At 46.6% G+C, this 27,157-nt stretch overlaps 5 protein-coding genes and 2 long non-coding RNA genes across 9 annotated transcripts; 5 read left to right on the forward strand and 2 right to left on the reverse strand.

Moving 5' to 3' along the window:
* The first annotated feature begins 1,502 nt into the window (after positions 1 to 1,502).
* On the forward strand, positions 1,503 to 5,973 carry si:dkey-23o4.6 (retinol dehydrogenase 13). Its single transcript, XM_044033248.1, has 7 exons — positions 1,503 to 1,763; positions 3,084 to 3,218; positions 3,311 to 3,502; positions 3,740 to 3,901; positions 3,989 to 4,108; positions 5,435 to 5,639; positions 5,736 to 5,973. The coding sequence occupies exons 1-7, from the start codon at positions 1,625 to 1,627 to the stop codon at positions 5,845 to 5,847; spliced, it is 1,065 nt and encodes a 354-aa protein (XP_043889183.1). The 5' UTR covers positions 1,503 to 1,624; the 3' UTR covers positions 5,848 to 5,973.
* Positions 4,115 to 4,536, forward strand: LOC122774187. 2 transcript variants are annotated; one of them, XR_006360968.1, is made up of 3 exons: positions 4,115 to 4,250; positions 4,282 to 4,353; positions 4,507 to 4,536. It is a non-coding gene; the product is annotated as an uncharacterized LOC122774187 (long non-coding RNA). The 2 variants fall into 2 exon arrangements; XR_006360969.1 differs by having other exon boundaries at positions 4,129 to 4,180.
* LOC122774186 lies at positions 4,836 to 5,151 on the forward strand. Of its 2 annotated transcripts, XR_006360967.1 has the most exons (3): positions 4,836 to 4,896; positions 5,043 to 5,078; positions 5,109 to 5,151. It is a non-coding gene; the product is annotated as an uncharacterized LOC122774186 (long non-coding RNA). The 2 variants fall into 2 exon arrangements; XR_006360966.1 differs by having other exon boundaries at positions 5,043 to 5,151.
* Positions 5,974 to 6,141: 168 nt separating the features above from the next.
* On the forward strand, positions 6,142 to 11,219 carry plekho1b (pleckstrin homology domain containing, family O member 1b). The gene is made up of 6 exons (XM_044034680.1): positions 6,142 to 6,411; positions 6,792 to 6,938; positions 8,171 to 8,299; positions 8,404 to 8,511; positions 8,820 to 8,918; positions 9,678 to 11,219. Exons 1-6 carry the CDS (start codon positions 6,385 to 6,387, stop codon positions 10,275 to 10,277), a joined length of 1,110 nt encoding a protein of 369 aa, XP_043890615.1. The 5' UTR covers positions 6,142 to 6,384; the 3' UTR covers positions 10,278 to 11,219.
* On the reverse strand, positions 10,897 to 14,156 carry polr3glb (RNA polymerase III subunit GL b). The gene is made up of 7 exons (XM_044034681.1): positions 13,979 to 14,156; positions 13,442 to 13,571; positions 11,900 to 11,968; positions 11,769 to 11,825; positions 11,585 to 11,670; positions 11,387 to 11,509; positions 10,897 to 11,306 (listed from the first exon to the last, which is right to left on the reverse strand). The coding sequence occupies exons 1-7, from the start codon at positions 14,090 to 14,092 to the stop codon at positions 11,220 to 11,222; spliced, it is 666 nt and encodes a 221-aa protein (XP_043890616.1). The 5' UTR covers positions 14,093 to 14,156; the 3' UTR covers positions 10,897 to 11,219.
* A 1,874-nt stretch (positions 14,157 to 16,030) lies between these two features.
* LOC122774139 (immunoglobulin superfamily DCC subclass member 3-like) lies at positions 16,031 to 24,053 on the forward strand. The gene is made up of 14 exons (XM_044033188.1): positions 16,031 to 16,210; positions 17,413 to 17,718; positions 17,797 to 17,941; positions 18,041 to 18,171; positions 18,722 to 18,856; positions 19,499 to 19,657; positions 20,550 to 20,715; positions 20,793 to 21,043; positions 21,142 to 21,306; positions 21,481 to 21,669; positions 22,036 to 22,143; positions 22,224 to 22,347; positions 22,440 to 22,527; positions 22,618 to 24,053. Exons 1-14 carry the CDS (start codon positions 16,150 to 16,152, stop codon positions 22,690 to 22,692), a joined length of 2,103 nt encoding a protein of 700 aa, XP_043889123.1. The 5' UTR covers positions 16,031 to 16,149; the 3' UTR covers positions 22,693 to 24,053.
* LOC122774140 (gonadotropin-releasing hormone II receptor-like) lies at positions 23,839 to 26,949 on the reverse strand. Its single transcript, XM_044033189.1, has 4 exons — positions 26,772 to 26,949; positions 25,430 to 25,970; positions 24,701 to 24,902; positions 23,839 to 24,624 (listed from the first exon to the last, which is right to left on the reverse strand). The coding sequence occupies exons 2-4, from the start codon at positions 25,967 to 25,969 to the stop codon at positions 24,233 to 24,235; spliced, it is 1,134 nt and encodes a 377-aa protein (XP_043889124.1). The 5' UTR covers position 25,970; positions 26,772 to 26,949; the 3' UTR covers positions 23,839 to 24,232.
* Positions 26,950 to 27,157: the final 208 nt, after the last annotated feature.

The following is a 27,157-nucleotide window of genomic DNA, read 5'->3' on the forward strand; positions in this document are numbered from 1 at the left end:
AAATGAATTTATGAAAAGTAGATTTAAAGTTGTGGTAGAAAACTGTTATGTTTGTAATACGAATTTGGAAACAACAGAGCACTTGGTTTATGAATGTGAGACTGTCCACGACTTAATATCGTCCAGTTCCAGAAACATTGACTTTTTGTCATCTCAAAATATTCAAATAGGAGTAATCCTCAAAAACAAAAAAATTAGTTTTTAATGAATAATCTCATTATTATCACAAAATATTACATACACAAATTTCGGTATACCAAATGACAGGCCTCTTGGCCTGCTCTTAAGAATGAATTCTCCCTGTTACATAAAACTCAATGTAACAAATAAATAGTCCCCATGCAAATAAATTGTACACTTTTTTAGCAGAATTTCCTAAACCCCTTGTATGTAATTATTATGAATTTACTTTTGAATTATGAATTTTCTTTTATTATTTTTGTTATTATTTTCATTTATCAGAATCAGCTTTACTGGCCAAGTTTGTGAACACATACAAGGAATTTGACTCCGGTTTTATCCTTAGCACACACTGTACATTAAACGTAAAACATGAACATTACATACACATTCAACTGGAAAGAACAAGGACAACAAAGAACAATAATTTAAAAAGAGTGGTATAAAAAATGAATACATAAGGTTTCCAGAGGTCCGGTCTATTTTTAAATATACAGTATATATTTAAGTATATATATCTATATATGACATTATTTACAGGATGAGAATATAAAGTGCAGAATAGTGAATAAATATAAAGTCTGTTGGATCTGGAGTCTATTTTGTCTCATTCTTTCCTTCATTTTAATATGCTGTATGTCTGTTTTAGAATTGTGACATATCTCATTGTTAGAATTCCTTCCATTTGGCTCTTCATAGGAGGTGTGAATTACTTTGAAATGTGGAATGGTGACGTTTGGTGAATGGTTTTTATGTGAGTTTGCCATCATTCTTGTTATGTTAAATAAAGCCTTGCGTGTTTTATCGCCTATACTTGAACTAAAGGGGATCAAGAAAACATGACTGAGTATTTCTTTTCCACACTTTGGCGACTGGTAGGGCCTCCAGACTCCCAAATATAAGTATTAAAATGGTTAAAAAGTTGATTTTGCATAATATGTCCCCTTTAAAAAAAAATGAAAAACCTGGACTCAAATTTAGACCTGGACTCAGACCTGGAATCAAATCAATCAGGGATTATATCAGATTATATCAGGTTTTATATCAGAGATTATATCATTTTATATTATATATATATGATCATTAACGATAATTAACTATAATGATCGTTAATGATAGTTGATAGTTAATAATCAATGATGATCATCTATGATCATTAACTATAATGATCTTTAATGATAGTTAACAATCGTTAATGATCATTAACGATTGTTAACTATAATGATTGTTGATGATAGTTAATGTATAACTCTGGTAAAGATTTTTTCTCTTGTAATAAATTCAATAGGAGAAAACAAATCTTTACATAAACACAATAATGTGAACATGATAATCTTTCCTCAGGAACTGATCCCCTAATCTGCTCTAATCTGGTAATCCCAGCTCCGCCCCTCTGTCCCGGCTCAGATCAGCTCAGCCTGTTAGTGACTTCAGACTTGCAGGGATGGAAGTTCCAGGGTTCCTGGTTCTGCCGTGGTCCAGCAGCGCTGCTGTGGTGTCAGAACTGGACCTGGTACCTCTAGAGGAGGGACAGGGGGCGTTGCTGCTGAGGTGTGGAGCTGTTCTGGGCGTCACTCTGATCTGTAAGACCACACCTTCTTTCTCTTCAAAGATACTTAGATAGATTGTTTTTTAATGATGGTTTATGACAAAGAGATACATGAGACACAGGAGAGACACGTGAGACACAACAGAGACACATGAAACACAGCAGAGACACAGCAGAGACACAACAGAGACACATGAGACACAGCAGAGACACATGAGACACAGAGATGAGACACAGCAGTGACACATGAGACACAGAAGAGACACACAACAGAGACACAGCAGAGACACAACAGACACATGAAACAAGACACAGACACAGAGAGACACAACAGAGACACATAAGACACAGTAGAGACACAACAGAGACACAACAGAGACACATGAGACACAGCAGAGACACGTGAGACACAGGAGAGACATGTGAGACACAACAGAGACACATGAAACACAGCAGAGACACAGGAGAGACACAACAGAGACACATGAGACACAGCAGAGACACACAGAGAGACACATGAGACACATGAGACACAGAGACAGAGACACAGCAGTGACATATGAGACACAGAAGAGACACAACAGAGACACATAAGACACAACAGAGACACATGAGACACAGTAGAGACACGTGAGACACAGCAGAGACACGTGAGCAGAGACACATGAAACACAGCAGAGACACATGAGACACGAGACACATGAGACACAGCAGAGACACGTGAGACACAGGAGAGACATGTGAGACACAACAGAGACACATGAAACACAGCAGAGACACAGAGACACAACAGAGACACATGAGACACAGAAGAGACACAAGAGACACATGAGACACAGCAGAGACACATGAGACACAGCAGTGACACACAAGACACAGAAGAGACACAACAGAGACACAACAGACAAATGAGACACAGTAGAGGACACAGCAGACACAGCAGAGACACAACAGAGACACATGAGACACAGCAGAGACACATGAGACACAGAGAGACACATAAGACATGAGACACAGCAGAGAGACACATAAGACACAGCAGAGACACAACAGACACACAGCAGTGAGACACAGCAGTGACACATGAGACACAGCAGAGGCAGAGACACAGCAGAGACACACACATGAGACAAAACAGACCGTGAGACACAGAGACCGGAGACAGTACAGACACAGCAGAGACACATGAGACATAGTAGAAACACAGCAGAGACCGTGAGATATGGCAAAGACACAACAGAGACACGGTAGACACACATGAGACACAGCAGAGACACAGCAGAGACACAGCAGAGACACATGAGACACAGCAGAGACACGTGAGACACAGCAGAGACACTGTGTGTGTGTCCAGGTGTGGCAGTGTTGAGGCGGTGGATCTCAGGTGGAGTTTGTCGTTGTTCACTTCGTCTCGATGGGAAAACGATTGTGATCACAGGAGCGAACACGGGCATCGGCAAAGAGACGAGCAGAGAGATGGCGCGCAGAGGTCAGTATGAGGTCAGAGGTCAACTACGCAGACTGTGTGTGAGTGTGTGTTTGGACCTTTTTGTGATCAGGTGCGTTTCTTTTGTTGACCAGGGGCTCGGGTGGTGATGGCATGCAGAGACCTGACGAGGGCGGAGCAGGCAGCAGATGAGATCCGCAGGACGACAGGAAATGGAAATGTGGTGATACGACACCTGGACCTCGCCTCACTCTACTCTGTCAGACACTTCGCTAAAGACTTTCTGGACAGTGAAGACAGACTGGACGTCCTCATCAACAACGCAGGTGAGTCTCTCAGTCTGTCTCTCACCTGTCTACATGTTTCTCACCTGTCGACCTGTCTCTCACCTGTCTACATGTGTCTCACCTGTCGACCTGTCCCTAACCTGTTGACCTGTCTCTCACCTGTCTGACTGTTTCTCACCTGTCTACCTGTCCCTTACCTCTCTGTCTGTCTCTCACCTGTCTGCGTGTCCCTCACCTATCTGCCTGTCTCTCACCTGCCTACCTGTCTCTTTGTAGGAGTGATGATGTGTCCAAAATGGCTGACTGAAGATGGTTTTGAGACTCAGATGGCAGTCAATCATTTGGGTCACTTCCTGCTGACCAATCTACTGCTTCCAAAACTGAAAAGCTCCGCCCCAAGCCGAGTTGTCAATGTGTCATCCATCGCCCACAAAGGGGGTATGACCTTTGACCTGATATTTGATTTAACTGTCTTCTGATTTGTTTTTACACTTCCTCTTACTGATCGTGTCTTTATGTTTTCAGGTCATATTGACTTTGATGACATGTTCTTCAGCAGAAGACCATACAGCCCTCTGGAGAGCTACCGACAGAGTAAACTAGCCAACGTGTTGTTCTCCAGAGAACTCGCCCGTCGACTCACAGGTCCTCACAAACACTCCATAACAGAAATACTCACAGGTCCCCACAAACACGCCATAACAGAAACACTCACAGGTCCTCACAAACACTCCATAACAGAAACACTCACAGGTCCTCACAAACACTATAACAGAAACACTCACAGGTCCTCAGAAACACTCATAAAACACTCACAGGTCCTCACAAACACTCTATAACAGAAACACTCACAGGTCCTCACAAACACTCCATAACAGAAACACTCACAGGTCCTCACAAACACTAAATACTCACAGGTCCCCACAAACAATAACAGAAACACTCACAGGTCCTCACAAACACTCAAACACTCACAGGTCCACACAACACTCCATAACAGAAACTCTCAGGTCCTCACAAACACTGATAAGAAACACTCACAGGTCCTCACAAACACTCGATAACAGAAACACAGGTCCTCACAGGAAACACTCACAGGTCCTCAAACAATAACCACTCACAGGTCTCACAAACCTATAACAGAAACACTCAGGTCATCCGAAACACTCCAAACACTCACAGGTCCTCACAAACACTCCAGAAACACTCACAGGTCCTCACAAACACTCCGAAATACTCACAGGTCACTAACAGAAACACTCACAGGTCCTCACAAACACTCAATAACAGAAACACTCACAGGTCCACACAAACACTCCATAACAGAAACACTCACAGGTCCTCACAAACACTGAGCACTCACAATCACAAACACTCCATAACAGAAACACTCACAGGTCCTCACAAACACTCAATAACGGAAACACTCACAGGTCCTCAAACAATAACAGAAACACTCTCCTCACAAACACTCTATAACAGAAACACTCACAAGTCCTCACAAACACTCGATAACTGAAACACTCACAGGTCCTCACAAACACTTAAACACTCACAGGTCTCACAAACACACTCACAGGTCCTCACAAACACTCGATAACGGAAACACTCACAGGTCCTCACAAACACTCGGAAACACTCACAGGTCCTCACAAACACTCCATAACAGAAACACTCACAGGTCCTCACAAACACTCCATAACGGAAACACTCACAGGTCCTCACAAACACTCATAACGGAAACACTCACAGGTCTCACAAACACTCAATAAAACACTCTCCACAAACACTCTATAACAGAAACACTCAGGTCCTCACAAACACTCGATAACAGAAACACTCACAGGTCCTCACAAACACTCGATAACAAACACTCACAGGTCCTCAAACACTCGATAAAAACTGGTCCTCACAAACACTCGATAACAGGTTCTCTATAACAGAAACTGGTTCTGTGGTTCTGTGGTTCAGGTTCTGGAGTGTCGTCGTTCTGTCTCCACCCTGGTGTGATCCGGACTGAGCTGGCTCGTCATGTTCAGGGCTGGTTCCCCCTGATGGGGGTGCTGTTGAGTCTGCCCTCATTGCTGCTCATGAAGACTCCGAGTCAAGGCTGCCAGACCACGGTTTACTGCACCGTCACACCAGGACTGGACCAACGGAGCGGATCTTACTTCAGGTAGTGTCTGATCAAAGCTCCGCCCCCAAAACACAGGAAGTGGTTAGTGAAAAGCTGTTTACATGTGTGCGTCTGTGTGTGTGTGTGTGTGTTCAGTGACTGTGCAGAGAAAGAAGTGGCGGAGGAGGGGCAGGACAACGCGGTGGCGAGGCGGTTATGGGAGGAAAGCGCTCGATTAGTGGGATTACACACTAAGGACAGGTGCTGACCTCTGACCTCATCTGTTCAGACGGAAGACGACAAGTCATGTGACTGATTGTTTGAATATAAACATGTTCATTATTTGTATGTGTGACAAGTTGTTGTTATTGTGATGTAATCTGTAAACAAAATTAAATAAACCAGGTGTCATGAGTTCAACATGTCTGATCTTCATCACTCATAATGCTCATAAAAAACACTCATAAAGTCATTCAATTCAATTAGGTCCACTGTATATTTATTATTTATATCTGAATCTGCCGCTGGAGGTCGCTGTGGTGCTGCCGAGGAGCCGCTGAGCCAGCGGGGATCCTTGAGGAGGAGGAGGAGGAAGAGTAACCGGACACCGGCTCTCAGAAGAGCAGCTGTCCGGTCATAGTGCAGCAGCAGCGGCGACTGAAGCAGAGAAACACCGGGAGTCTCTGCTTCTTCTCACCGACTGTGACGCTTTCACAGCCGCTTTCTCCTCCTGCTCCTCCCGCTGCTCGGAACACGAATAACGGAGTTACCGTAAAGTTACCGACACCGGCCCTGAACCGGAACTATGAAGAAGAACAACACCGGGAAACGGGTGAGTAAGAACAAAGACGGCACCTGGCACCAGCGGCTCGACCCGGGTTTGTTCCGTTCTAAAGAAACTCGACGAACAAAAGCGTCAGACATTAATGTGAGCTTTTATTGTGAAGGACACAACAATAGCAGCTGCTGAGAGAGGCCACTTCCGCTTTTCACAATAACAGTCTGTTCAAGACTAAACACACGGCAAGGACTGAGGAAGGACACACACACTCACACACACACACACACTCACTCTCTCAGACACATTTATTTGTTCAAACATCGTAATTTATTGTAAAGTCAACATGGGAACAATAAAACTACAGTTAATGATAATTATTATAAGTGTATTATAACAAGTCACCTGACCAGTCACCTGTTTCCTGTGTTCAGGGTCCACAGGAAGCAGCGTCACAGAACCTTCAGCCTGATAAAGTGGGCTGGATCAGGAAGTTCTGTGGCAAAGGGATCTTCAGGGAGATCTGGAGGAACCGCTTTGTGGTTCTGAGAGGAGATCAGCTGTTTATTTGTGAGAAGGAGGTGAGTCGTGAGGGGGCGGAGCTTACAGGTTCTGATGGTCTGTGGTTTTGGTCGAGTCCCTGAATCACTTTAAACATATGGCAATCTGGTCTTTAGAGACAACCTGGGAGTACCCACAAGTACTTCTGAGTACTTCCGAGTACCCTGAGTACTTCTGAGTACCCATAGCTGTGTTTCATGGTATAGTTTGTTTTAGTAAATTCTGGATCAGACAACTACACAACAGACAACAGACAACAATACAACAGAAAACTACACAACAGACAACAACACAACAGACAACTACACAACAGTGAACTACACAACAGACAACTACACAATGGACAACAACACCGCCAGGCCCCGCCCACACTCCATGTACCATGTACCATGTAGTTCCTGTTCTCACTGGAAACACAAGCCTGACTCAGAATTTACCAAACCAAACTGTACTATGATGGAAACACAGCATATGAGTACCGGATAGTACCAGTGAGTACTACAGAGTACTCTCTAGTAGTGTTGGTTTTGACAGGAAACAGAAAGTTCCTCCACTTTCTGGAGAGGTTGAGTTTCAGTCTGAGCTGCAGAAACCCGGAGATCTGGTTTCACTGCTGTAACAGGACACGGAACCTTAACCACACACACACACAAGGTCCAGAGAGAACCTTTACCACGCTCAGGTCCAGAGAGAACCTTTACCACGCTCAGGTCCTGAGAGAACCTTCACCACGCTCAGGTCCTGAGAGAACCTTTACCACGCTCAGGTCCTGAGAGAACCTTTACCACACTCAGGTCCAGAGAGAGCCTTCACCACACACATCTTACCTGTTACAAGTCTCCTGATTGCTCGTTGTTGACAAGGTCAGAGGTCACTGGGTCAGCTCTGATTATTGATCATGTGACTGATAATGAGGGGTCAACACTGACCTCACTGTGTGTGTTGTTGGCGCAGCCTCCCTCCCAGGAAGTCTCAGTTTAAACCTGATTAATAATAGAGGCTGTTTCCATGGCAATTAATGTGTGTCTGTCTGTGTGTTTGTGTCTGTGTGTGTCCTCACGCACAGCGCCATCACCTGGTTTCTCTATGCCTCACCACCAGGTTACAGAGCTGAGTTTTCAAAGTAAAAGCCTCAATTTTGTTTGTATTACTTTTTATGCTAACAGCTGATGTCAAGATGAGGATCTAAAAAGAGGAGTTTAAACAGGAAAAGACCTGGGCGGTTTAGATGACCTTTGACCTGTGACTGCAGGTGAAGGAGCTGGGCCGTGCGGACGAAGTTCTGGATCTGTGCCACTTTGACCGCTGTGAGGAAATCCTGAAAAACAAGAGTCGAAGCAAGAAGAACCTGAGCAAATTTAAACTGCAGCGCTCACACACGGTAACCTGTCTGCCTCCTCCTCTGTTCACCTGTCTGCTCACCTATCTGCCTGCTCACCTGCCTGCCTGTCTGCCTGCTCACCTGTCTGTCTCTCTGGGTCTCAGTGTGTCCCTGAACTGGTCTTCTTGGCCGTCAGTCCAGAAGAGAAAGAATTGTGGATCAGTGTCATAAATGGTTCTATCATCAGAGCCAAGAACCGGATCCTGGACGAGGTGAGACACTTTCTGTTTGGACAGTGGAGGGGAGACGGTCTACAGTATGCTAGTGAGACCTGCTATGATGTGACACCGTCTCAAAGACAGGGGGCGCCAACAGACGACAGTCATCTGTAGTGAGAGTAGGGGACACCTGGACGGTACAGTGGCTAAAGGGAGAAGGGTAGAAATGAAGTGAAAGCGCCGCCCTGGTGTTGACTGTGTGTCACGGCAGATATGAGGCTGTTATATGACTTTGATGACGAGTGCAGCCTCTGGTGGCAGTGACAGGAACTGCAGCAGCTGTGATGATGTCATTGTTGCAGGTGACGAGTGACGAGTCTCAGCTTCTTCATCTGACTCGACATCGAGCAAAGATTCCTCACAACAGACGACTGCCGACCAGAGGACACCTGCTGGCCGTGGTCAGTATAGACCCTTTCTAGGGCTACGTCACAGAAATGTGCGCGCGCGGTTTGGGGTCAGAAAACACACTCGTACCATTAACTTGTACAACAGTACAACACTTGAGACGCCTACTTGTAGCATAGTTGGCTGTGAAAATAGAACCAGCAATGGTGTTAAGTTCTTCAGAATCCCCGACAGGATCTCATCCCGTTTGTAGCACTCACTTCATTTCATGTAAGTTATCATTTAGCAGCTCTTTCTGTTAGATTATGATGAAACGCCACAAGAGAAAAAAAAGGCCACGCAAAAAACGTAAAGCCTATTCAGGCTATTGATATGATACAAAATCGGTTAACAATACAGTTTATCACTTCAGAAAATCACCTTCACACTCCACGTCCGGCCGGCTGCTGTCATGGAGCCGTCAGTCGCTTGTCGCTTTGTTGAGGTATGTGGTCAAGCCTCAGCAGTTTTGTTTTTTTTTGGCTGGCCCTAATACTCCTTCGTAGACTATTGCTGTCGGCTAGTACTAATTGTTTTAGGTATCTAATCGACAATGAAAGAACATATTGAGAATTATTCAGTGGACCTTGGACATACGTGCTCTTTGCTTACCTGTTGTGAAGTTTTCTGACCCCAAACTGTGCGTGCATTCTCGCTAGGCTTGGAATGTTTGTAAACAATGAAAGGGTCTATTACACCATCAATGTGTCAACAACAGCTGTCTGACTTACTCTACCTGTCCTCCCCCGGCTCCTCCTCTTCCCCTCTTCCAGGCCTCGTCCTGCTCTTCAGATGGAACTCTGACTCTGGATCTGATCCAGGAAGAAGACATTCCGTTTTGCCGGGTCAGTGTTTGTGAGGACCTTGAGCTGGACCGCAGTCCAGACTGTCCCAGGTCCAGAACCAACGGTGCTCTTTTTCCCAGGACCACTGAGGCTTGTGGGAAATCCCGGAGTCTTCCTCGTGAGGTGGTGGTGGAGTGGGAGCAGACGACGACAGAGAAGAACCGCTGCACCTCCATGGACCAGATCTTGTCTCACTCAGACACTGAAACCACTAAGAACAGGACTGTGGTGATGCCCCACCCACAGCCACTAACACTCCGCCCACAGACGTCAGCGCCACCCATAGACCTGCTGCAGGAGCTGATCGGTCAGAAGCTGCGCAGGACAGAGCAGCTGCTGGCTGAGGTGAGGGTGGAGGAGGAGAAGGAACTGTCTGAAAGTGAGAAGCTCCTGAAGGAGGCAGCGGCCGCCTGGAGTCACGCCCACGAAGTTCTGGAGGAGGTGAAGGAGCTGAGGACACTGTACCAACAACTGAACTCCTCCTCCTCCATCACTGTGTCCAACAACGACAACAAGAGTCCGATGTGAAGAGGACGTGTGGACAAACTGGTCGTCAGGAGGACGTGTGTCGGTGTTGTCCTTGGTCCAGTACCATTACACTTCTGTTCAGCTGCTGCTTCACAACTGAAGAGAAACCAGAACAAACGTCCACGTCTGACTTCACTGAGGGTCATGTGACGTAAATGTCGTCATCAGCTGAGTCACATGACCAGACAACCACGTGGATGCACCAGGCACGACAACAGAGCGTGTGGGACCTAGCTCCACCCCAAACTCCGCCCCCTCATCCAGAATCCCACCCACATTGCTACATTTTGTCCTTGAACTACAGTGAAACGACAGTGAACTCCAATGTTTAAAACTGGTACTGCAGTCTATTCAAAACAGACACACACCCGTCTTCTTTCCCTCGTCTTCTGCTGTCCTCTCGTCTTCTGCTGTCCTCTCTTGTCAACGTTTTTTTTCCAGACTTTCCTGACATCCAGCTGCTTTGTTATTGGCTGAGTGGAAGTGGAGGCGGAGCTACAGTAACAGCAGAAGTTTCCAGACGAGTCAGTTCCGCAGAAATGAAAACACGACTGTGATAGATCAGTGATCAGCTGAGAAGCCCCGCCCCTTACGTTTACAAACCACTGATGACACTTTGTTGACTCTTTTCTATTGATCACTTTAATGAGCTGTTCTAGGTTCAGAGATGAAGACGCCCCCTGCTGGACACATCTGTGTCACAGAAGACACGTCAGTGGACAGTGGATCAGTTCTGAACTCACAAAGTGGTCAATACAAACAAACAACAATAAAATGTTTTAAAAACATTAATAAACATTTTTTTAAAACATGAAACGCTGGTGAAACTTTGACTCAAATGTCTCTGTCTATGCTCAGTGAACAGCCTCGTCCACGTTGTCCTCACTGTCTCTCTCTCTGCTCAGTAAACAGCCTCGTCCATGTTGTCCTCACTGTCTCTGCTCAGTAAACAGCCTCGTCCATGTTGTCCTCACTGTCTCCTCCAAACTCTTCTCCGTTGTCAAAGTAGGACATGATGTAATCCGTTTCCTGTAGGTGATCAATAAAGTTAATTTAGCATGAGTGTGATCAGAAAGCTGATCATTAAAGTTACTGATTGGTCAGTTCACCTCCTCAAACTCTTCTTCATCATACTCCTCTTCTTCAGGCTCCTCCTCTTCCTCCTCTTTCTTCTTCTTCTTCTCCTCCCCCTCGTCCTCTGAACTCGCCTGCTCCTCCTTCTTCTCCAGAGTCTGACACAAGGGACATGTTTGTTAAGGTGGACTGTCTCTGTTAAGGTGGATTTGAAACAGAAAACATTTGTTCACCTCCAGTTTGAGCAGAACCTCCTTCTCCTTCATCAGTTTCTTCTTCTGTCCACTCTGAACTCTGTCTGAGACACTGACTGAGACACCTGAGGACAGGAGACATGTCAACCCATCCATTCATCCATCCATCAATCGTTGAGTGGACAGTTAAACATGTGTAATCAGATTACTCAGAGTAACTGACCGTCTCTGTGAGCTTTTCTGACGTGAACTCTGAGTTCTCTGGGAACCCTCCTCCAGTCTGCAACCACGACAAACAATCAAACTTAAACAGAGACATTTCTACCAAGAGCAGTGATGATGTCAGAGTCTCACCTGGAGTCCATTCCACCAGGCTGTCCGTCAGTTCACTGCTGTGATATTTGTCTGAGTATCTTTCTACATCTGTACAGGAAACACAAGACTGTCACAATAAAACTCATGTGAGGAAACAGAAACTTGATTTAATAATATTTTAGGGAGTTGGCTGTTTCTCAATATTCATACTTCTCTGTACTTGTGTACATGGGATGCAATGGTACAGTTTTCCCACAGTTCGGTATGCATCACGGTTTTTGGGCCACGGTAACGGTACGGTTTGGATATCTTAATATCTATCTATCTTAATTCAAAACTTCTCAGACTAACAAAGGCAATATTGCATTGTAAAAATAATTCAAAGCACAGATATAATCAAAGCACAAACTTTAAACAAAAACTACTTAAACTACTTAACACTACAATACAAATACAATCAAATGTGAACATGACAAGGCTGTCAACGTCCTTGTATGTGAATGTGTGTGTGTTGGAGCGTCCGTGAGTAACAATCAGCACGGAGAGCTTCTCTGTGTGGTCGCTCCGTCAGTGGCATTGCTCCGCCCAGGGATATGGCTGATGGTAAAGCAGTACGGCTGCACGGACAGGTACCAGCGGGTAATCTGTGCGTTTGGGCCCAAGGACTTACAAATATAGCCTTCAACGTGACATTTTTTTACTTGTTATATGACCTTACCAGGTCATCTCGGCCCTAACCCTAACCTCACTTCTTCTCCATGCCTAACCCTAAACCCTGGGGTGCTCTTTTCTCCAAAATTGAGTTGTTTCTTGTATGTGATATTCTTAGAAACTGTGAGAGTTCTCTCAAAATCCTCTATTGTAGTGATAACTTCAGGACTTCTAGCTTGGGGAATAGTTGCTGGCGCTAGTTTTTCATTGGCAGCCGGCCCTCAGTTTGTCACTTCTGGCACCACAGCCCACCGAAAAATCCTCAACCGAGTACAAGTACAACCAAGTACAAGTACAACCAAGTACGATCATTGCCATTGCAACAGCGGCTACTTCCTTGATCTACTGTTTGAATGGTGGGTGGCGCCAAGCGCTGAAGCCTCATTACTGCCCCCTACAGAGTGTTGATAATTGAACAAGTAAAATCTCAGCTGACATGGGGCGATAGGCGGGGTCACAGCCTGGACAGTTCACTAGTCCATTGCAGTGACACATAAAGAGACACAACTATTTTCACATTATCAATGTTCACTTAATTTATTTATTATTTTTATTAAAAGATACAGTACCATGTGGAATGTAGCTATATTAAAGTAGTGTAGAGTAATACATACATACATACATACATACATATATATATATATATATATATACATATATATTTACATATACAATGCACCACTGCTACTTCAATTTAAATCTAAAATTCTGAGTTAATTAAAAATTTAAAACAAAATAACACGTCAACAAGTAAGAGACGAGGTAGAGACGGATAAACATGGAGTCAATCCCAACTATAAATATCTTTAAACACATGTTTGAATTCTAAATCTACAAGAAGTACTGTGTGTGTGTGTTGTGACCTCTGACCTCTGCGTGCAGCTGCTGGCTGGATGAAGCAGGGTAAACTCTTCATAGCTCCTCTGAACTCCTGTTTGAGAGCCAACAGATACTCCGCCTCCTCCCCAACTGCCAGGGGGAGGGGCTTATGCTCCATCACCTAGACAACAACACACACAGGTGACTACCCAGAATGTATTTGGATTTTTCAACTGTTCAAAAGACTTTGTTCAGGTTTTGACATCAGAAATCTTAAGGAGATGATGTCACTCTAAGGCAAATCAAAGTTCTGGATGATCGGGTCTAGGGTCTTACAGGGAACACAGCTGTGGTCTTGGGTCTAGTCTCAGGTTCTGGTATTGGGTCTTACAGGGAACACAGATGTGGTCTTGGGTCTAGTCTCAGGTTCTGGTCTGGGATCTTACAGGGAACACAGGTGTGGGCTGTCAGGTCTGGTGTCAGGTTCTGGTCTGGGGTCTTAAAGGGAAAACAGTCTCAGGTCTAGTCTCAGGTTCTGGTCTGGTGTGAGGTTCTGGTCTGGTGTGAGGTTCTGGTCTGGGGTCTTACAGGAAACACAGGTGTGGGCTGCTGCATGGACGGAGGTAAACTCTCTCCTCTGCTGATGCCAACGGCGTCGACACTGAACGTCATCGCTCTCCGACCTCGACCCCGACCTGCCATCACACCAGATCTGACCGGATCAAACCGGATCAGCAGCTGGATGGAGCAGGGTCTGGATCCAGATCCTGATAGAACAAACCACAACCATGAGAGAGAGAGAGAGAGTTTTATCTTCATGAATCTAAAATTTCAGATTAGTTTAAATTAAACTGATTTTGGAGCCGTTTAATTTGAGTTTCAATATACACACACACATATTATTTATGTTCTGTTTAATGTTATTACATTATAATGTGTTAAATTATATTATATGATATTACATTATATTGTGTTACATTATATTGTATCATAACATATTACATTATTTTGTGTTCAATTACATTATAATATACAGCTCTTGGTCTCATAACATAGACTCTGACGTTGGAGGTTAAAAACAAAGCTGCGGCTAACTGAAGCTCACTGTGGCTAACACGGGCTGTGTTTAGAGCAGTTAGCGTCGTTAGCAGCGGCTAGTTGTGTTTGCAGCAGTTAGCGGTGCTAGCAGGGTTAGCTGTGTTTACACCAGTTAGCTATGTTTGGAGCAGTTAGCGGTGCGAGCAGCAGTTAGCTGTGTTTGCAGCAGTTAGCGGTGTTATTAGCGGTATGTGAAGAGTTAGCATGTATCGGTCGCGTCTCACCTTCAGTCTGTTTCCTTCACATAAACGCGCTTCATCACATGGTCACTGATCGTCAGCGGAGCATCTGCGACAACAAAACATCTTCGTTTCCTCCTCCGTTTTCTTCCTCTTGTTTATTTTCCTGGCGGACGACAGAGCACAATTGAGTTGCGTGCTGCCACCTTGTGTATTGGAGTGTAAAGTCATGACTTCAGAACAGGCGATGACGTGAGGCTGTTAAATAAAGACGTTTGTTTGAACATGTATATGTACGTATATATATATATATATATACACATGTATGTATATATATGTATATTTGTATATATACGGTATATATATATAGATATATATATATAGATATGTACATACACATACAAGTGTTAGAATTGGCAAGAACCAATCGGCTAAGTAAAGAGAAACCACAGTCCATCATTACTTTGACAAATTAAGCTTAGTCAGTCCAGAAAATTGCAAATACTTTGAATGTGTCCCCAAGTGCAGTCGCAAAAACCATCAAACACTACGACGAAACTGGCTGAACGAACACTGACATGAGGACCGCCCCAGGAAAGGAAGACCAAGAGTCACCTCTGCTACTGAGGAGAAGTTCATCCCAGTCACAAGTGAACAGCAGCTCAGATTAGAGCCCAGAGGAATGCCACACAGAGTTCTAGTAGCAGTTGCGTTTAGTTAGTTGGACCATCATTTATTTTTCAACAGGACAATGAGCCCAAACACACCTCCAGGCTGTGTTTGGGCTATTTGCCCAAGAAGGAGACTGATAGAGATGATCTGGCCTCCACAGTCACCTGACCTAAACCCAATTCAGATGGTTTGGTATGAGATGGAGCGCAGAGTGAAGGCAAAAGGGCCAACAAGTGCTCAGTATCTCTGGGAAAAACCATTTCAGGTGACAACCTCATGAAGCTCATCGAGAGAATGCCAAGAGTGTGCAGAGCAGCAATCAAAGCAAAGGGTGGCTATTGTGAAGAATCTAAAATATGAAACATGTTTTGAGTTATTTCACAATTTTTTGTTTATTCCATAATTCCACATGTGTTCATTCATAGTTTTGATGCCTGCAGTGAGAATCTACAATGTAAATAGTCATGAAAATAAAGAAAACACATGAGAAGGTGTGTCCACACTTTTGACTGGTAGTGTACGTATATTGACATGCACAGACATACATATATATATATACATATATGATTCTTCCTTCCTTGCTCAGACCCACACTGACCAATGACCCCCCCACCTCCAGGCTCCGCCCCTTACACAGGCCCCTCCCCCTGTGTTCTTGCCTCAGTTTGGGTTCCGGTCCTCAGAGACTCAGCAGCATCAGAGCAGACACAGTGAGTCACGGCAGGAGAGGAGAGGAGGAGACGAGGAGACAGAGAATAAGAAGAAGAGAAGAAAAGACAAGTGTGATGTTTGTGATGATTTAAGAGAAACATGAAGATGCTGTGGATTCACAGAAGGACCACCATGCTGATGATGATGCTCTGCTGCTCAGGTCTGTCTGATGTTTATTGTTGTTTATTCTTTCTTTTTTATTTATTTGTTGTTGCTTTTTGAAAGGTCAAAGGTCACTGAGTTAAAGATAAACTAACTAATGTCAAACTTTATATTTATAAATATTTAATACAATTGTAAAAAAAAGTGTGTTTGTGTGTGTCTGCGTGTGTGTGCATTGGTGTGTGTGTCTCTGTGTGTGTGCGTGCATGTGTACATGTGTGTGTGTGTGTGTGATTGTTACCAGCAAAGTCACGTTCATGGTCACAGTCGGTTGTACAACAATACGTCACAGAGAGAGAGTGGGAGAGGTCACACTCTCATGACCTTTAGGGGCTGAGGAGGATTTTGGGGGATTTGGGGTTCAGGGAGGGGGTGTGTCTGTCTGATTACAATGACCCCACACACACACAGACACATTTTATAATGAGGGCGCAGATGGAGGATGACAGATTGAACTTGAGACTGTTTCACATTAAAGAGAAAGTGTGCTGAGAAATATCATAAATAACAAAAGAGACAAATATTAAACTTATTCTCAGTGAAAACTTGAAACAAATATGACCACATCTTAGACTGACGTTTGTAAACCACTCACTCTACCACACCAATATTTGTGGGAGAGTGAGCGGAAACTACTTTAGAAACTGGTTTATAAACTTCAGTGAGAAGTTGTTAAGTGACAACTGTGAGAGAAAGATGTGATCATGTGACGATCTTTTGTTAAGTCTCAGTGACCCAGCATTGGTCTGGATTCAGGATCATTCCCACTGTATCAAAAACAGAAGGTGCACTGAACCTGAACCTGAACCTGAACCTGAACCTGAACCTGAGAGAGTAGAGAATAAAGTTGGAGCAGCTGCAGGAAGAGGAACTGTTGGGGGTTGTTCTTGGTGTGTGTGTGTGTGTGTGTGTGTGTTTGTGTGTGACACAGGTCACCAGAAGGATGTGTGGGGTCTACCACTCCAGACATCAGGGCGGGTCTCTGGAGACGGACCAGCTGACAGTGTGTGTGTGTGTTGGGTGGGGCTTCTTTTTCAAGTTTAAGTTGAATAGAGAAGAACTTTGAACTGTAGAGAGCAGACCGTCAATTATTATCATCATCATCATCATCATCATCATCATCATCACCATCACCATCACCATCATCATCACAGTTTCTGCTGAGTCAGCATTTGTTGTCTCATTTGTCTCCTCTTGCAGGTGTGGGCGGAGCCTCAGAGCTGTCCTTCCTCACAGAGCCCAGTGATGTCATTGCAGTGAGGGACCGCCCCCTGATGCTTGACTGTCAGGTTGAAGGGGAGGCGCCTATCTCCATCACCTGGAGGCGGAATGGTGTTCCCGTGGCGACTGGAACGAGGGCAGTGTTGCTCGGTAACGGAACTCTGCTCATTCGAAACTTCTCCAAGAGACGAGAGACTAACGAGACGGGCGCCGGCGAGTATGACTGCGCTGCACAGAACCGCTACGGCCTGATCATCAGCCGCAAGGCCCGCGTCCAGCTAGCATGTGAGTGACGGCGGTCACCATGGAAACGCGATGACACAAACATTCATGATTGTTCTCATGTCCTCTCCTCCTCCACAGCTCTGCCCAAGTTCATGTCCCACCCACAGTCTGTTGCTGTGGATGAAGGGGGTGTGGCCAGACTCACTTGTCAGGTAAACGGAATCCCAGAGGCAAACATCACATGGCAGAGAGACCAACGCCCACTTTCCACAGACAACCCCAGGTAATCAATCAATCAATCAAACATCTTATCTCAGGAAACAGAATACAAAGTGACACAATCTTTGTCGTGACATCAGTGAACAACATGTTTCTATCGCAGGTTCACGCTGCTTCCTAACGGTGTCCTGCAGATCAGCAGCGTTCAGAGAATAGACGCCGGTTTGTTTCGCTGCATCGCCTCAAACATAGCAAACACTCGATTTAGCAACGAGGCACAGCTGTCCGTCACTGGTGAGTCTCACAGCCTGACAGACTAAACCGAGGGAAAACAGTCTCACAGCCTGACAGACTAAACCGAGGGAAAACAGTCTCACAGCCTGACAGACTAAACCGAGGGAAAACAGTCTCACAGCCTGACAGACTAAACCGAGGGAAAACAGTCTCACAGCCGACACAGACTAAACTGAGGAAACAGTCTCAGCCTGACAGACTTTAACTGAGGGAAAACAGTCTCAGCCGGACAGACTAAACTGAGGGAAAAACAGTCTCACAGCCTGAAGACTAAACTGAGGGAAAACAGTCACAGCCTGACAGTCTCACAGCCTGAAAGACTAAACTGAGGGAAAACAGTCTCAGTCTGACAGACTAAACTGAGGGAAAACAGACTCAGCCTGACAGACTTAACTGAGGGAAAACAGTCTCTGAGGGAAAACAGTCTCAGTCTGACAGACTAAACTGAGGGAAAACAGACTCAGCCTGACAGACTAAACCGAAGGAAAACACTCGGCTGACTAAAGTGAGGGCTGGCCATTGACCATGGTTTCGGTTCCTGTGGGTCCAGTTGCAGGGTCCAGATACCAGGAGCCCACCATCCTGTCTGGACCTCAGAACCTCACAATCACCGTCCACCAGACGGCCATCTTGGAGTGCATCGCGTCAGGAAACCCCCGCCCCATCGTTTCCTGGAGTCGCCTTGGTAATGTTCACCTCCTGTTAATGATCATCACAGGGCAAAGGTCACTCTCCCACACCAAACCTCATAGAGAAAATAAGTGATTTTAACATCACTGCTGCCTCCATCACTAAGTTCAAATAGAGCTCAGAGTGTCTGTGATGTTAGAGCTCAGAGTGTCTGTGGAGTTAGAGCTCAGCTGTGTCTGTGATGTTAGAGCTCAGAGTCTCTGTGATGTTAGAGTTCAGAGTCTCTGTGATGTTAGAGCTCAGATGTCTCAGAGTCTCTGTGATGTTAGTCAGCTGTGTCTGTGATGTTAGCTTCAGAGTCTCTGTGATGTTAGAGTTCAGAGTCTCTGTGATGTTAGAGCTCAGCTGTGTCTGTGATGTTAGAGCTCAGAGTCTCTGTGATGTTCTCAGCTGTGTCTGTGATGTTAGCCAGAGTCTCTGTGATGTTAGAGTTCAGAGTCTCTGTGAGCTGTGAGCTCAGCTGTGTCTGTGATGTTAGAGAGTCTCTGTGTGAGCTCAGCTGTGTCTGTGATGTTAGCCAGAGTCTCTGTGATGTTAGAGCTCAGAGTCTCTCTGTGATGTTAGAGCTCAGAGTCTCTGTGATGTTAGAGCTCAGAGTCTCTGTGATGTTAGAGCTCAGCTGTGTCTCTGTGGACAGATGGACGTTCCATCGGAGTGGAGGGGGTCCAGGTTCTGGGGACAGGAAACCTGATGATCTCTGACGCGTCTCTGCAACATTCAGGAGTTTACGTTTGTTCAGCGAACAGACCGGGCAGCCGAGCGAGGAGGACGGCACTCGGACGACTCGTCGTACAAGGTGACTCCTCCTCCTGACTACACACACACACACACACACACACAGTCTGAACTGTAGCGTGTTCTGTGTTCTTTCCTGTGTTTCAGTGTCTCTCTCTGTCTGTCTCTCTCTATCTGTCTCTCTCTTTCTTCACATGTTAATTCATATTCTAATGAAGCTCAGTCTGGGAAACACAGTCACACAAAGAGCCTGTGTGACCTCTGACCTCTGACCCTCTCATCTGCAGCTGTGTGTGTGTGTGTGTGTGTGTGTGTGTGTGAGAGAGAGAGAGAGAGAGAGAGACTGAACAGCACACACATCACTGATGAGGTCAGAGGTCAGGGGTGAAGAGTGAGAGCAAACTGTACTTGACATTCAAGAGGAGACACACACATTATATTGTGTGTGTGTGTATAATGTGTGTGTCACCTCTTTCTCAACAAATCAACTTCATTTCTTTCTTCATGGCCCCTCCTGCTCTCATTGATGAATCATGGCCCCTCCCCCTGCTCTCATTGATGAATCATGGCGCCTCCCCCTGCTCTCATTGATGAATGCCTCCTCTTCACCCTCTGACCGCTACACTCCTCTCATGAGTTTATTACATATGTAAATGTGGTCTCTCGGTTACCATGGAGACGAAGTGAGGGGGCGAGACGGCAGCTGTCTGTCTGCTGGAGGAGAGACGTGTGGGGGGGGGTCAGAGGTCACAGACAAGTTCAAGTTCACACGTTTGAGTTTTCACATTCATTTGAATAAATGAGCTGCTCTCTCTTCTGCCCCCTGCTGGATCTGAACGCATCACTACACCAGTACATAAACACACACCACTTAACCCTGTCTCTGTGCCTGTCTGTCTGTCTCTGTGTGTCTCTGTGTCTGTCTGTCTCTGTGTGTCTCTGTGTCTCTGCAGCTCCTCCAGAGTTTGTGCAGTGGCCTCAGTCTGTCTCCAGAGCAGCAGGGGGCAGTGCAGTCTTCAGTTGTACAGCAGCTGGTGTCCCTGAACCTCACCTCATCTGGCTGAAGAACGGGAAACTGCTGACGCCAAGCGGCAACGTCAAACTCACCAACGGCAACACGTAAGGAGGAGCTTGAGGGCGGGGACTGTGATGTCATCTGTGAGGGCGGGACATAAGTGTCTGTGTTTTCTCTGCAGGACACTCGCCGTCACCCGCATCACGGCCGAGGATGAGGCCATCTACCAGTGCATCGCAGAGAACGGCGCAGGGACCAACCAGGCCAGCGCCCGCCTCGCCATCACTGAGGGGGCGGAGCTACCGCAGGCCCCCGCCGGCATCAGGGCCGTGCCCCTCAGCTCCAGCAGCCTGCGGGTGACCTGGGACACGCCCACAGAGCACGGAGGCCAGAACGTCATCGGATATGTCCTGCACATACGGAGACTGGGTGGTGAGGCACGATAAATCAATCACAGAGCAGATCATTAGAACAATCAATCGATCAATCAGATTAGATGTATTTTTGACCTCTGACCTGTGTGTTGTCAGAGGTGGACAGTGCTGAGGTCCAGGAGGCCGTCAGTAAAAACACGTTCACTCACGACTTCAACGACCTTGAAGCAGCGACGACCTTCACCATCTTCCTGAAGGCGTACTCAGCCCAGGGAGGAAGTCGCCGCTCTACCGCCGTCATTGCCACCACCATGGGAGGAGGTGTGTCCACACGCACACGCACACGCACACGCCCACGCCCACAACCATGTCCTCAACAATGTGTCCTCAACACACCACCTCTCATGTCCACTTTTTTATCTGCCGTCTTTCAGAAAAAAACCTTTGTGTGTCTTTTAAAGTGTCTGTCTCTGTCTGTCTGTCTCTGTCCCACAGTCCCGCCTCCTCCCACCTTCTTCACTAAGGTTCTGAACCAGACTGCATTGCAGGTTTACTGGGAACTCCCCAGTAAACCTGGACAGCTGGAAGGATTCAGATTGGAATACCGCGGAGTTTCCACTCCTGACATTCAGGGACAGGAAGTCTTCCCAGGACACATCAACACACACACCGTCTCCCACCTGGGTCAGTCTGTGAGCTCACCTAACACACACACAGACAGACAGACAGACAGAGAGACAGACAGACACACACAAACACACACACACAGAGACAGACAGACACACACAGACAGACACAGACAGACAGACAGAGAGACAGACACACACACACACAGACAGACAGACAGACAGACAGACAGAGAGACAGACACACATACACACACACAGACAGACACACACACACACACAGACAGACAGAGAGACAGACATTCACACACACACACAGACACACACAGACAGACACACACACAGAGACAGACAGACAGACAGACACACACACACACACACACAGACAGACACTAACACTGTTGTTGTTGTTGTTGTTGTTCAGAGCCTGCAGCCGTGTATGAGATCCAGCTGGTGGCGTTTAACGGAAACGGAGACAGTCTGTCCAACCGTCGCTTGGTTTCTCTGGAAGATGGAGGAAACACCGCAGCAGGTAAGCACTCTGACCTCAGCCTGACCTCTGACCTCTGCTTGACCGCAGTCTGACCCCTGCCTCTGATCTCTGCCTCTCAGCTGGTGTCAGCTGTAACTGTGACCAGTCACGTGACTCCATGTCCACTCTTCTGATCGTCGTTCACAGCAGCTTCGCTTGTGTCCTCTGCTGTCTGCTCTTCATCCTGCTGGTCCACAGACGCAGGTGAGATCTTCATCATCATCTTCATCATAACCATCACCATCACCATCATCATCATCAACACCATCATCATTATTGTTCTTTGTGTTCTGCAGAAAGTCGGCGAGCTGGGAGACTCCGCCCACACTGAAAGGTGTCAGAGGTTCTAAAGGTCAAACACCTGAGAGCATTGAGCTCAGCCAGGTAACACGTGCATACACATACACACACACACACACACACACACAGTTACCATGGTTACAGGTGGTGTAACAGTGTGCGCTCCACCCACAGAGATGTGACTCCACCCCTCCTCCAGTGATGGTCATGGTTGATCCAACTTCACCTGTCCAGTCAGGCACTGGATAAAACAACAGAACTCCGTCCAGGTCACATGGTCACCTTGTCACAGGACTGCGTGTGATGTTACATGATGATGTCACCATCATGGTGTCCTGGATGTTTCCTGTTGAAACCAAAACCTTTTTCTTCACTTTGAGCTCATTTGACGTTCTTCACCGTCTGTGCCAAGTTCCCTGGACAACGAGGCCTTCTACTGGTCTGACCAGAGACCAGGTCCTCTACGCTGCTTTAGCCTCTCACTGAGGTCACCTCAGGTCAGAGTGTAGAGGACAGTGACAGTCAGCTGGATGCCCCGCCCCCTCTCCTCCAAAGTGAGCTACCTCAGGCTTCACTCACCGTCACCTCCAGCTGTTGACCCCTGACCTGCTGCTGACCCCTGACCCGCTGTTGACCTCTGACCTGCTGATGACCTCTGACCTGCTGTTTACCCCTGACCCGCTGCTGACCTCTGACCTGCTGATGACCCCTGACCTGAAACCAAAAGGCTCCTTGAGGCCACACAACCATTTTTTCTACTTTTTTATGCCAATGCTTTTGTAATGAGACCACTCACTCTGACTCCGCCCCCTCACCCTGGCCCCGCCCCCAGGCTCAGCTCTGGGTTCGCGTTTGACTGACACTTCCTCTAACCAGGTCTTGTCCTGGTTAAAGGAAGTCAGTCTGTTGGACAGTTTGAGAACAAAGGAGGAGGAGTTTGTCTCTGCTGGTCATCAGGAGACGATGTATTTGGATATGTGTCCTTTAATGGTGATGAATTAATTTTTTTCCCACGTCTGCCTTTAGAATTTTAGCCAAATGTAATGATTTAAACGTTTAAAAATGTAAAAACGAGCTGCAAAACGTCCAAAGATGAAGTTCAAAGGTCAAAGATGAATGCGTTCAAAACCAAAACTTTTTGTATTTCAAACCAATATTTACCATATTTCTTCTAACGAGAATAATAATTGTTTTTAAATAAATATAAGGAAGCACAGAGACCAGAGGTCAAAGGTCACTGTGTTGCATTCTTTTTCTAGAACTTTATTCTTTCAGTTCGATTAACAAATGATTGGTTTATTATCAGTGAAAATATCGTTTTTTATCAGTTTTTAACGTAGATTTGAACATAGATTTGAACGTAGTTTTGAACGTAGAGAAGGAAGCGAGGACCAATGACATAAGTGACGCTTTAATTTTTCTCATAGCATTTATAGGAGTGTCTCAAAAACACATCAAAGCTTTAAAGAGAACAGGAAGTGAAACAGGAAATGAAACAGGAAGTGAAACAGGAAGTGAAACAGGAAGTGAACTTCAGTCTTTTTCATATCTGTGATGTTGAAGGTGATTTTGTCGACACATGAAACCAAATAAACTGAGTAGAAACTGTCTCCACTCTTCATTCATTCATTAATAACATTATTGATCACAGAGTCACAGCCAATCACAGCAGAGGAATCTGTAGATAGAGAAGAATCAAATGATCTCTGATCTGTGTCCTGTCTTCTGATCTATGTCCTGTCCTCTGAACTGTTTCCTGTCCTCTGGTCGGTCAGTGTCCTCTGGTCGGTCAGTGTCCGGTCTGGTTGTTGGGGGCCGGCTCAGACTCTGACCCTCTCTGGCGGTGTGGACGCGGTGGCGAGGCGTGGACGCTGCTGGTCGTGCGGCGGCGGTGGTGGCGGCAGCAGGCAGCGAGGTCGGCTCTGAAGGACGGCGTGTAGAAGCCGTAGATGACGGGGTCACAGCAGGTGTTCAGGTTCCCAAACAGGAAGAGGGCGTGGTGAACGTACTCGGGCGTGACACGCAGCATGTCGGGCTGGAACCAGTACCAGATCCCCAGCAGGTAATACGGCGTCCAGCACACAATGAATGACAGCACGATGACCACCGTCATTTTCAAAGTCTTCATCCGAGCCTTCGGGATGATGTCGGTGCCGCTGCGTCGCAGGTACGACTCCCCAGCTGAGTGGGAGGGGCTACATCAGTGAGGTCACAGCCGTGTGTGTGTGTGTGTGTGTGTGTGTCAGGTGCAGCTTACCTGTCTCCCTCAGGTGCTGACGGTGAATGTGCAGCAAGATCCGACTGTAGCAGCAGCTCATCACCAGCAGGGGGAGCACGTACAGAGACGTGAAGTGAAACATGTTATAAAGAGTTTCCTGCCAGCGACGGCCAAAACTGCCGTGAGACGCACACTGAGTGAAGTCCACATCGTCCACAGAGACAGTCCTGAAGACAAACAGCTGAGAGACAGACAGAGATAGAGACAGACAGAGAGACAGAGAGAGCGATTTATTAAATCCCTCACTACTAAAACCCTCTGAAGCTTCAGCTCATTTAAACCAAACTACAGCTGTTTTCCTGTTCATAGCATCTTACCATTTTTAGCATTCCTCATTGGAACCAAAGGGAGTCTTTAGCCTGAGCTAACAGCAGGCGGTCTTTAATCCTTTCATCTGCACACCATTCCACAAGGATTTAAACCTGACTGCTACTGACCAGGCCTGACCAGGACTGACCACTAATGACCAGGACTAACCACTACTGACCAAGACTGACCAGTACTGACCACTACTGACCACTACTGACCAGTACTGACCACTACTGACCAGTACTGATCAAGATCGACCACTACATACCAGGACTGACCAGTACTGACCAGTACTGACTACGACTGACCAGGACTGACCAGGACTGACCAGGACTGACCAGTACAGACTGTTAAAGTGAACACACACAGGTGTGATGTCATCATGTTAAGGTCAGAGACCTGCGGTGATGCCAGCAGCAGACTGAGGCTCCAGGCCAGCAGGAGCATGCGTCGGTTCCTGTGGCGAGCACTCAGAGCATCCAGCGGGTGCAGGATGGCGTGCTGGCGGTCCAGGCTGATGACCACCAGGATGAAGGCGGAGCTATACATGGCAAACAGCTTCAGGAAGCAGAGCAGTTTACAGAGCGCGTCTCCTCCGAACCACTGCACCGTCACATTCCATGCTGCATCCAGAGGCATCACCACAAACGTCATCATCAGGTCAGCCGATGCCAGGCTTAGCATCAGAGGCCGCAAATGAGACGCCAGCCGCCGGCCCCGCCCACACCACACGCTGGCCAATAGGGCCAGATTACTGCAGGCTGCAAACAGGAAGAGGAGCAAGGTGGCGCCGACACGGAACTGAGCAGCCAGAGTGAAAGTGGGAGCCTCCCAGTCTGAGAGCGGGGTATACTGCGAGGTGTTGGGAGGGGGTGGAGCTATTCCACTGCTGGGTGGAGCCATTGATGACAATCTCAGGATGGACCAATTACCAGACATCCTGCAGAGGAAGAACCAGGTTACTAACCAGGGGTTAAATAAAGTTAACCGGGGTTACCTGAGGTTAACCTGAGATAAGTGTAACCTCTCGTTAACCTATACATGAACACACACACACACACACACACAGCAGTCCTTTGTGCTGTAACCTAACCTCTGTGTGTGTGTGTGTGTGTGTGTTCATGATCACCATGGTGACCTTGGTATCAGTTACTGATACTGACTGTGCTGAGAGCGCCCCCTGCTGCTGAGAACCAGCCTCACTCTCTGTGAAAACATGATTTTATCCACTGATCAAAAGACTCATGTCATCAAATCTACGTCACATGACCGTGTCACATGACCTCGTCTTTGTCTCACTGTTAAACTGAAGTTTGTAAATCACTCACTCTCCTTCACCAAAGTCAATGATTTTAACTTCATTGATTCACTGACTTCAAATGTCTGACTTTGTCACTGACATGGTGACGTGGTCATGTGACTTAGCAGAAAGCGAGCGGTGAGAACAATCTAAAAAAAGAGGGGAGGAGGACGACGATGATCAATAATATCATTATATTATGATATATATAGAGGGACAGAGACAGTGAGACAGAGGGACAAGGACAGAGGGACAGAGACAGTGAAACACAGACAGTGGAACTGAGACAGAGACAGCGGGACAGAGACAGTGAGAGACAGTGAGACAGAGGGACAGAAACAGTGAGACAGAGACAGAGGGACAGATACAGAGGGACAGAAACAGTCCAACAGATGAAGACACTGACTCATGATGTCAGATATAAGTTCAGTAAGTCCATACCTGAACGACACCGTCCTGCTGGACCTAATGTGGACTCAGCTCAGACCACACACCTGAATGGCCTCATGTCCGCATGTTCTCATGTCCTCATGTCCTCACTCCGTCACAGAAGCAGCAGAACTAGAAACAGGACGTGGTCTGATCCAGATTCAGGAATCTGTCGACAGCAGCAGAAACACAGCAGCAAACGGTGTGTGGTGTGTGTCGGGGGGGGGGGTTTCATAGAGGAGAGGGGAGGGGCAGGGGGAGGGGCGACTGTGATCCAGACTCTGATGTGGACTACAGTCTTATTTCCATGGAAACTGAAGTCAAGTCTCACTTCTGTGACAAAATGTACTGATAAGGACTTCATTGGAGTCTGCAACCCCTGGCAAAAATTGTGGAAT

Source organism: Solea senegalensis, linkage group LG9 (genome assembly GCF_019176455.1).
Source record: "Solea senegalensis isolate Sse05_10M linkage group LG9, IFAPA_SoseM_1, whole genome shotgun sequence".
Lineage (NCBI taxonomy): Eukaryota > Metazoa > Chordata > Actinopteri > Pleuronectiformes > Soleidae > Solea > Solea senegalensis.

What these genes read in the sequence shown, in the direction of transcription:
- si:dkey-23o4.6 (XM_044033248.1), top strand. Translation starts at nt 1,625, where the DNA reads ATGGAAGTTCCAGGGTTCCTGGTTCTGCCGTGGTCCAGCAGCGCTGCT. An exon ending in ATCCATCGCCCACAAAGGGG is followed by an intron (nt 3,902 to 3,988) that starts GTATGACCTTTG and finishes TTATGTTTTCAG; the next exon opens with GTCATATTGACTTTGATGAC. An exon ending in CGGAGCGGATCTTACTTCAG is followed by an intron (nt 5,640 to 5,735) that starts GTAGTGTCTGAT and finishes GTGTGTGTTCAG; the next exon opens with TGACTGTGCAGAGAAAGAAG.
- plekho1b (XM_044034680.1), top strand. Translation starts at nt 6,385, where the DNA reads ATGAAGAAGAACAACACCGGGAAACGG. An exon ending in AGAACAACACCGGGAAACGG is followed by an intron (nt 6,412 to 6,791) that starts GTGAGTAAGAAC and finishes TCCTGTGTTCAG; the next exon opens with GGTCCACAGGAAGCAGCGTC. An exon ending in AACTGCAGCGCTCACACACG is followed by an intron (nt 8,300 to 8,403) that starts GTAACCTGTCTG and finishes TCTGGGTCTCAG; the next exon opens with TGTGTCCCTGAACTGGTCTT.
- polr3glb (XM_044034681.1), bottom strand. Translation starts at nt 14,092, where the DNA reads ATGGCAGGTCGGGGTCGAGGTCGGAGAGCGATGACGTTCAGTGTCGAC. An exon ending in CCTGGTGGAATGGACTCCAG is followed by an intron (nt 11,826 to 11,899) that starts GTGAGACTCTGA and finishes TCGTGGTTGCAG; the next exon opens with ACTGGAGGAGGGTTCCCAGA. An exon ending in CAGAAAAGCTCACAGAGACG is followed by an intron (nt 11,671 to 11,768) that starts GTCAGTTACTCT and finishes TCCTGTCCTCAG; the next exon opens with GTGTCTCAGTCAGTGTCTCA.
- LOC122774139 (XM_044033188.1), top strand. Translation starts at nt 16,150, where the DNA reads ATGAAGATGCTGTGGATTCACAGAAGGACCACCATGCTGATGATGATG. An exon ending in CGTTTCCTGGAGTCGCCTTG is followed by an intron (nt 18,857 to 19,498) that starts GTAATGTTCACC and finishes CTCTGTGGACAG; the next exon opens with ATGGACGTTCCATCGGAGTG. An exon ending in ACACACCGTCTCCCACCTGG is followed by an intron (nt 21,670 to 22,035) that starts GTCAGTCTGTGA and finishes GTTGTTGTTCAG; the next exon opens with AGCCTGCAGCCGTGTATGAG.
- LOC122774140 (XM_044033189.1), bottom strand. Translation starts at nt 25,969, where the DNA reads ATGTCTGGTAATTGGTCCATCCTGAGATTGTCATCAATGGCTCCACCC. An exon ending in TGCTGCTGGCATCACCGCAG is followed by an intron (nt 24,903 to 25,429) that starts GTCTCTGACCTT and finishes TCTGTCTCTCAG; the next exon opens with CTGTTTGTCTTCAGGACTGT. An exon ending in TCAGCACCTGAGGGAGACAG is followed by an intron (nt 24,625 to 24,700) that starts GTAAGCTGCACC and finishes CCTCCCACTCAG; the next exon opens with CTGGGGAGTCGTACCTGCGA.